The sequence below is a fragment of the Fundulus heteroclitus genome, unplaced genomic scaffold, assembly GCF_011125445.2.
Source record: "Fundulus heteroclitus isolate FHET01 unplaced genomic scaffold, MU-UCD_Fhet_4.1 scaffold_50, whole genome shotgun sequence".
Classification (NCBI taxonomy): Eukaryota; Metazoa; Chordata; class Actinopteri; order Cyprinodontiformes; family Fundulidae; genus Fundulus; species Fundulus heteroclitus.
In genome coordinates, this window is record NW_023396923.1 from 515,229 (window position 1) to 524,571 (window position 9,343).

Genomic DNA, 9,343 nt, shown 5'->3' on the forward strand with positions numbered 1-9,343 from the left:
TTTTATCAAATTAACATCTTTCTAGGCTGCAAAAGTTAGAGCATGAGCAACTCACCACGTTGAGCAACATAATGACACAGAAGTTGATGCAAACGGCGGTGCCTGTAGTTGCCACCTGAGAGTTGTTCCTGATGAGTGCCCAACCGAATGCGGCGAAGGTGCTGACAGTTATCACACGGTAAATCACGATGCCAAACACAGCAGCAATCACCACCAGTATCTGGGAGATCAGAGTAACATAGAACCATGCCATATACAGAAAAACTGTTTGCTTTTAAATACATCGTCTCTCAATTTTTCACCCGTTTTTCGTGAGTTGTTAAAACTGTTACCAGAGTTTAACAGCCCATTTGGCTCCCTGAGCTGGGGGGAGTGACAATTTATCATTTTTTTGAGACGTGGCAATACACATGAAAAGGAAAAAGGAGAATTTAATTAATCTTTTGGGGAAAACTAAGAATTCAAGCCAAAACAGTGAAATTTAAGGACTTTTTATAATCACTGTATAAAAAGTCCTTAAATTTTATAATCACTGTACCACTCTTCTCTAGCTTTCCACCTCACCTACTCAGACCGGCACAAATCAGCACACCCTGCGCAGCACACCCTGCACATCCAATCAGTGATGATGTTGTGTTTGGACTCGGAGCTAAGGGCCAGAAATGACGTTAGTCCTGAATTTAGGGGGTAGTGGTTGCAGTTCGCTAAACACAGAGTTTTGCAAATTGTTGTGCTAATAACAAATACAAAACCAATAAATCAATGTAACGAATCACAACAAATGTCATCCCGAGACACTTTATATGACGAGATCCAGTTTGTAGACAGAAATATATAATCAATTCAATTCAATCATATAGAGATATTTAAAGCCAAATACACCCAAGCAGGTAAAAATTTATTTCTCTCCATGTTAACACATCATCTTGCAAAATTAAGATTTTGTATGGGGTTTACTCCTGTTGAAGGAGTAGTAGTAGTAGTTCATGATTTAATAGGGTTATAAGAAATCCTTTCATACATGAATGAAAAAAAAATACTTTGTATAGGTTTATAGACAAGATTTCTGTAGAATATTACAGAATATGCAAACCCATATTCACATACTGTTCTTTCTGTGCTAGAAACCACAGCAATGTTGGAGTCTTTATGTTTTTGTTTCCAAAATCAGTCTCACTTTATCCTCTGAAATGACTCTGTTTCTTATGCAGTCTTTTCTTGTATATAAGACAGCAATGCTAATGACTGAGATGAAATTCTAAAAGGTTTCCAGTAAAACTTAATCTTTAGTTTAAGACTGCTATAGCACACTGATCTCTATTTATTCACTGGATGCTGATTCGCCGTTGGTAGTACACGTCACTGTGAAGCCACCAGCAGCCATATTGGTACTCCCTATTTTCCTCCAGTAACAACGATGACTTTCTCATGTTCAAGGGGGGCCTAAGACTTCTAAAATGTCAAATGCCATATACTTTTATGTTATGTACTAACACTATCAAGTACTGACAAAGTCATGTGCTGAAAAACTTTGCATGTTATTTATACACACACACACACACACACACACACACACAAACACACATATATATATATACATATATATATATATATATACATATATATATATATATATATATATATATATATATATATATATATATATATATATATATATATACTACTGTTCAAAAGTTTGGCGTCACATTGAAATGTCCTGATTTTTTAAGGAAAAGCACTGTACTTTTCAATGAAGATAACTTTAAACTAGTCTTAACTTTAAAGAATACACTCTATACATTGCTAATGTGGTTAATGACTATTCTAGCTGCAGATGTCTGTTTTTGGTGCAATATCTACATAGGTGTATAGAGGCCCATTTGCAGCAACTATCACTCCAGTGTTCTAATGGTACAATGTGTTTGCTTATTGGCTCAGAAGGCTAATTGATGATTAGAAAACCCTTGTGCAATCATGTTCACACATCTGAAAACAGTTTAGCTCATTACAGAAGCTACAAAACTGACCTTCCTTTGAGCAGATTGAGTTTCTAGAGCATCACATTTGTGGGGTCAATTAAACACTCAAAATGGCCAGAAAAAGAGAACTTTCATTTGAAACTCGACAGTCTATTCTTGTTCCTAGAAATGAAGGCTATTCCATGCGAGAAATTGCTAAGAAATTGAAGATTTCCTACAACGGTGTGTATAATCCGTGCATTAAGCCTGTGCAATAATCCTGTATAAACTGTATAAACTGTGCAATAAGCCTGTGCAATAGTCCTGTATAAACTGTATAATAACATATGTGCAATAACATATTTATACATAGGAGTGTACAGAATTGTATATTGTATATAGCTGTATAACTGTATCTTACTGATTCTACTTACCTACTTTGACACCTTCTTCTGACTTTTGACTATTGAGCCGATGGGACAAGTGAATTTCTCCACTGTGAGATCAATAAAGCTTATCTTAACTCTTAACTACTCCCTTCAGAGGACAGCACAAACAGGCTCTAACCAGAGTAGAAAAAGAAATGGGAGGCCACGTTGCACAACTGAGCAAGAAGATAAGTACATTCTCTAGTTTGAGAAACAGACGCCTCACAGGTCCCCAACTGGCATCTTCATTAAATAGTACCCACAACACACCAGCGTCAACATCTACAGTGAAGAGGCGGCTGCGGGATTCTGGGATTCTGGGTTTCAGGGCAGAGTGGCAAAGAAAAAGCCATATCTGAGACTGGCCAATAAAAGAAAAAGATTAAGATGGGCAAAAGAACACAGACATTGGACAGAGGAAGACTGGAAAAAAGTGTTGTGGACGGATTAATCCAAGTTTGAGGTGTTTGGATCACAAAGAAGAACGCTTGTGAGACGCAGAACAAATGAAAAGATGCTGGAAGAATGCCTGACGCCATCTGTTAAGCATGGTGGAGGTAATGTGATGGTCTGGGGTTGCTTTGGTGCTGGTAAGGTGGGAGATTTGTACAGGGTAAAAGAGATTCTGAATAAGGAAGGCTATCACTCCATTTTGCAACGCCATGCCATACCCAGTGGACAGCGCTTGATTGGAGCCGATTTCATCCTACAACAGGACAATGACCCTAAACACACAGGGCAGTCAAAAGTAGCCGGTCAACAGTGGCAAATCGCCGTCTATAGCAGCTCTTGCCGCCGCCTACATTTCCCCGATTATATAATGGAGCGATATTTGTGCCTTTTGGTTGAGCGCGCAGGAACCAATCCGAGCTCAACTCTGAAAAACTCTTATCGCGCGATGCTCGCGGAGAAACAGCCAAGCGAGCGCACAGCACAGCTGGTGTTGAGCATGGAATGAGCAGGTCGAGAGCGCGAGCAGAGAAGGAACTGAGCGCGTGCGAGACTGGGCGTGTTGTCTCACTGCGCGCTCGGAAGTTAGTAAATTGTCATATATTCACCTAATCTGATCTGTTTTATATGGTGCTAGTGATTCAAATTCAACTAATTTTATGCTAATTTATTCAAAACCTTGTTAAAACATGATGATAACATGTAAAAAATTTTTTTTAAATATAATAATAAAAAAAACAAAGGTTGTTTTTGAAAAATTGATCACTCACTTTTGCTTTTTATTCAATTTAAAACATGCACTCTGACTCTATTCTTTAAATAATCACCTGTCTTGAAAGCTTCCAAAATACATCAGGGAGACTCTATTTTTCAAAATTCTCCCCTTCGGGGCTCGGGCACCGGCATAAGGTGAGGCCTGCTACTGTAAAAAAGTTTGACTGCCCTGAACACACCTCCAAATTGTGCAAGAACTATTTAGAGCAGAAGCAGGCAGCTGCTATTCTATCGGTAATGGAGTGGCCAGCGCAGTCACCAGATCTGAACCCCAGTGAGCTGTTGTGGGAGCAGCTGACCGTACGGTACGCAGGAAGTGCCCATCCAACCAATCCAATTTGTGGGAGCTGCTTCTGGAAGCGATGGGTGCAATTTCTCCAGATTACCTCAACAAATTAACAGCTAGAATGCCAAAGGTCTGCAATGCTGTAATAGCTGCAAATGGAGGATTCTTTGACGAATGCAAAGTTTGATATAAAAAAAAAAATCTTATTTCAAATACAAATAATTATTTCTAACCTTGTCAATGTCTTGACTCTATTTTCTATTCATTTCACAACGTATGGTGGTGGATAAGTGTGACTTTTCATGGAAAACACAAAATTGTTTGGGTGACCCCAAACTTTTGAACGGTAGTGTGTGTGTGTGTGTGTATATATATATATATATATATATATATATATATATATATATATATATATATATATATATATATATATATATACATATACATACATATTAGGGCTGGGCAACGATTAAAATATTTAATCGCGATTAATGGCATAATGTGCCTGATTAATCATGATTAATCGCATTGTATTTACAAACTCCAAGAAGTAATTCAAAAGTAGTGTATGTTCTGCTGCCATGTGAACAAAAGTGTTGTAACATTTGTAGCACTTATCAGTAACACATATTTAGTGTAAAGCTCAACTTAAACATGTAAAACAAAAAATAGCAATAATAATAAATTAAAGCTTATTGCCACTGACAGGGAATTCTCTTTATGGGGAAAAAATCTACCAAAAACAGGAAATTTCTGAGGTAACAGCAGGGAGCAGCATTACCATTTTATGTTCAATACCAAAGTTTAACTTGGCAGTGGTTACAACTAACTTGTTTCAGTCATATTCGATGCTGGAAGAACTTGAAACTGAAATGCTTGCTAACTCGATATGCTTGCGTTGCTTGCGTTTATTTGACGTTAACACGCGTTTTTTTGTTGTTGCTTTCTCGCGCGCATATAGTGAATGGCAGGCAAAAACAGGCAAAAACACATGGATACTTTGAAACGAGAAGCGACTTCACCGACGGCGTCGATGCAGACCCCGTTCCGCTCCGCACAAAACTTGTTCAACTCACCGCCTCGCCTAAGCAAATTCCTGCGGGAAACACCGCCTTCCGCATGTCGGCTTTGTTTTTTTACGGCCAGCACCTTTCTTCCTCTTTGAATTCGAGGCTTGGCTGACAGCGAGGTTATTGGCGCATTATCGCCACCTACTGTTCTGATTCAAACCCCTACACCGCAGTAACAGACCTTCACAAAATAAAAGCATGTGAGCAACAGGCGTTAACCCGCGTTAAAGTAAATATCGCCGTTAATAGTCTAATGAATTAACGCAAAATTAACGTGTTAACTTGCCCAGCCCTAATATATATATATATATATATATATATATATATATATATATATATATATATATATATATATATATATATATATATCATCATCATGGAACCTTCATCTCTGGCTTAAAATGAGTGCTCAGACAGTTGGAAGACGCCAGAGTGTTACCCAGTCATTGTATGCCTAGGCCTCTGACCTGTCACCTGTGCCTCGTATCCATGAGTTTTGGAAACTCAGTTTTTTTACTAACCTGTCTCCTGTCTCCTCCAGTTTTTGTCGTGTTTTGGATTTACTCACCTGTGTCATCCGAATCCCTGCCGCTCAGATTTTGCTCTGGCACTTCCCTTCATACTCCCTTGGTGGTACCAAGCCGGACATGAGACCCCTTCCCTGGATTCACCTGGTTCGTCAAAGTCACACTCCAGTTCTTCCAGCTGCTCCTCCTGCCTGCCGTCCGCATTGGTGCTGTTCGGGCCCCCCGCCTGCATAACATCTGCCAGCCCTCCTGTCACTCAGCCACAACCTTCCATCAGAGGGTTACAATCTCAGGGTTCCTTCGTCACTCATTCCCCCCGGACAGGTCTCCCCTTCCAAACGGTAAGCGGCGCCACTTCTGGAAAGTTTCCCTCTGGTTCGATCTTCCGTAACATATCCTCTTTCTCCCCACAGTCGTTCCAGCTCTGACGTTCAGACCTCACCTGTTGCACACAGCGTGTGCTTTTCCCCTTTGTTGAGCCTTAACTGTTCTTGCTGCTGTCTGTGTCTGCATGTGGGCCATATATATATATATATATATATATATATATATATATATATATATATATATATATATATATATATATATATATATATACATATATATATATATATATATTAGTGTGTGTGTATATACAAATAACATGTAAAATATTTCAGCACCTAATTTCCTAGTAGTTGATAGTGTTAGTACATCCACTGACTGTAAAATTACCTGTGAAACGTTTTCCCACAGCCAGAAAACTGCTTGTTGTTGCAGCCAAATCCTATGGGATTCTGGGAGAGTAGGGAGCAGCAAGATGGCGGCCAGTGACTTTAGTTTTTTGGGCCAACCACCAATCCAGTGAATAAATAAAGATCAGTGCTTTAGGCACAATTAGGATCTGAAGTTGCAGCCACCTGCTGGCACAGCATCAGTATAGCAGCTGTTTTTACTGGCATCTAATAGGTGCATCTGGAGATGTAGATTTTCTAAGAATTGAGAAATATTTGTTTAAAATATATCTTGACTAGAGTAGAGGCTCCCTGAATTTACTTTCTGTTAATTAAAATATTTATATTTTTTGCTGTACTTTAATGTGCTCACCAGTAGCCTCCTTCTGGCTTGTGTTTGAGGCTTTCAACCTTGTGACGTTAGCATTATGTTTGCAATTTAAGAAGCAACACTTCTTTAATGCCAAATGGTTAGCTTTATATGCCAAATCAGCCTAATCTTGGGAAACTGAAACTAAATTTAAAAATATAAATAAATACATAATAGGTGACTGAGAGTTTATATTTAAACCTTTAAATGAACAACCTGGAAAGTTAAGAACTTCAAGACATATTCACAGTGATTTGTTGTCTTAGAAACCCACCATGAAGAATATTCCAGATGATGAGACAAGGAGGCGACTGTATTTTTCAGTAAAGGCCTGGTAAGGCTCCGGCTTTCCAGATATGGGGTTCATCCTTTCCTTCTTGGAGTATTTGGCCTCAAACTGGGGTCTTATTTCATCCTGGATGGCAAAACATAGGGTGAGGAAAAACTACAGTAACCAACAGCAAGATAAGGGTGTTAAAGATATTAGTCTTCTCAATTAAAGAATCTTATCCTCCTAAAGGAAGAATGCTTTATTCACATTAGAATGTAAAAAGGATTAATAAAGAAAAGAATAAAATGTCTTACCTCTTCTTCCTCCCAGTCAATAAGATCCCAGTCGTATGCCAGGACAGCTCTTCGTCTTTTCCAAAATTCAAGGAAGACTGTTGCTGGAAGACAAAGGTATTGTCATTAATATTATTTTTATCTTATTATACTGCTCTTTTTTAAGAATACACAATTGTGCAGCAGCTAAGGACATTTGAATTAGAATATGACTGCATGAAGTAGGCAAATTTAGTTCACTATCTTTTTTAAATGATTATTCCTTTTTTCAGTATTTCTTTGACTCTTGTTCAGACTTGAACTCCTCCACTAGGGGTAGCACATCTTCCCCAACCTGGAGGAGGCACTCTACCCTTTTCCGGTTTAAGACCATGGTCTCGGATTTGGAGGCACTGATTTTCATCCCGGCCGCTTCACACTCGGCTGCGAACCGCTCCAGTGAGAGCTGTAGATCACGCCCTGATGAAGCCAATAGGACCACGTCATCCGCGAATAGCAGAGACGCAAACCTAAGGCCACCAAAACGGATCCCCTCAACACACTGGCTGCGCCTAGAAATTCTGTCCATAAAAGTTATGAACAGAATTGGTGACAAAGGGCAACCTTGGCGGAGTCCAACTCTCACCGGAAACGAGTCCGACTTACTGCCGGCAATGCGGACCAGACTCTGACACCGGTCATACAGACACCTGTTAGCCCTTATTAAACGGCCCGATACACCATACCACCGCAGTACCCCCCACATGATACCTCGAGAGACACGGTTGAATGCCTTCTCCAGATCCACAAAGCACAGGTGGACTGGTTGGGCAAACTCCCATGCCCCCTCCAGGATCCCGCTGAGGGTGTAGAGCTGATCCAGTGTTCCACGGCCAGGACGAAAACCACACTACTCTTCCTGAATCCGAGATTCGACTATCCGACGGACCCTCCTTTCCAGAACCCCTGAATAGACCTTACCAGGGAGGCTTAAGAGTGTGATTCCTCTGTAGTTGGAACACACCCTCCGGTCCCCCCTTTTAAATAGGGAGACCACCACCCCAGTCTGCCAATCCAGCGGAACTGTCCCCGATGTCCACGCAATGCTGCAGAGCCGTGTTAACCAACACAGCCCCACAACATCCAGAGCCTTAAGGTACTCAGGGCAAATCTCATCCATCCCCGGGGCCTTGCCACCAAGGAGCTTTTTAACAACCTCGGCAACCTCAGCACCAGAGATGGGAGAACCCGACCCAGAATCCTCAGGCTCTGCTTCCACAATGGAAGACGTGTTGGTGGGATTAAGGAGGTCTTCGAAGTATTCCGCCCACGGACGCACAACGTCCCGAGTCGAGGTCAGCAGCACACCACCCCCACTATAAACAGTGTTGGTACCGCACTGCTTCCTCCTCCTGAGACGCCGGATAGTGGACCAAAATCGCTTCAAAGTCGTACGGAAGTCTTTCTCCATGGCCTCTCCGAACTCTTCCCACGCCCGAGTTTTTGCCTCGGCGACCAGCTGAGCCGCCCGCCGCTCCGACTGCCGGTACACATCAGCTGCTTCTGGAGTCCCACAGACCAAAAAAGCCCAATAGGAATCCTTCTTCAGCTTGACGGCTTCCCTTACCGCCGGTGTCCACCAGCGTGTTCGAGGGTTGCCGCCAGACTCAATGTCCCTCACCTCCCTCGGGACGTATTCAAAGCTCTCCCAGAGGGGGGAGTTAAAGCTCCGTCTCACAGGGGACTCTGCCAAACGTTCCCAGCAAACCCTCACAACACGTTTGGGCCTGCCAGGTCTGACCGGCTTCCTCTCTCACCATCGGAGCCAGCTCACCACCAGGTAGGGGTCGGTGGAGAGCTCCGCCCCTCTCTTCACCCGAGTGTCCAAGACATGCGGCCGCAGGTCAGATGAAACAAAAACAAAGTCGATCATTCAACTACGGCCTAGGGTGTCCTGGTGCCAAGAGCACATGTGGACACCCTCATGCTTGAAGATAGTGTTCGTGATGGACAATCCATGACGAGCACAGAAGTCCAACAACAGAACACCACTCGAGTTCAGATTGGGGTCAGTTGATCTCCCGCTCGGAGATCAACCGACCCCAATCCGCCTGTCGGTGCACCAATCCGCCTGTCAATCTCCTTTTCTGATGGAGCGGGAGATCGACAGGCAGATTGGTGTACCGTCTGCTGTGAAGCGGGCGCTGTACCGATCCATTGCAGT

At 42.0% G+C, this 9,343-nt stretch overlaps 1 protein-coding gene across 6 annotated transcripts in view; it reads right to left on the minus strand.

Annotated features, from left to right (window-relative positions):
• LOC105919271 (anoctamin-4) overlaps positions 1-9,343 on the minus strand; it is a 170,306-nt gene that overhangs the window by 37,075 nt on the left and 123,888 nt on the right. For all 6 annotated transcript variants that reach the window (XM_036132419.1, XM_036132418.1, XM_036132420.1 and 3 more), the window contains 3 exons: positions 7,162-7,244; positions 6,851-6,991; positions 56-220 (listed from right to left, as the gene is read on the minus strand). In XM_036132419.1, the coding sequence (XP_035988312.1) occupies positions 56-220; positions 6,851-6,991; positions 7,162-7,244 (389 nt within the window). The remainder of the gene's footprint in view (positions 1-55; positions 221-6,850; positions 6,992-7,161; positions 7,245-9,343) is intronic.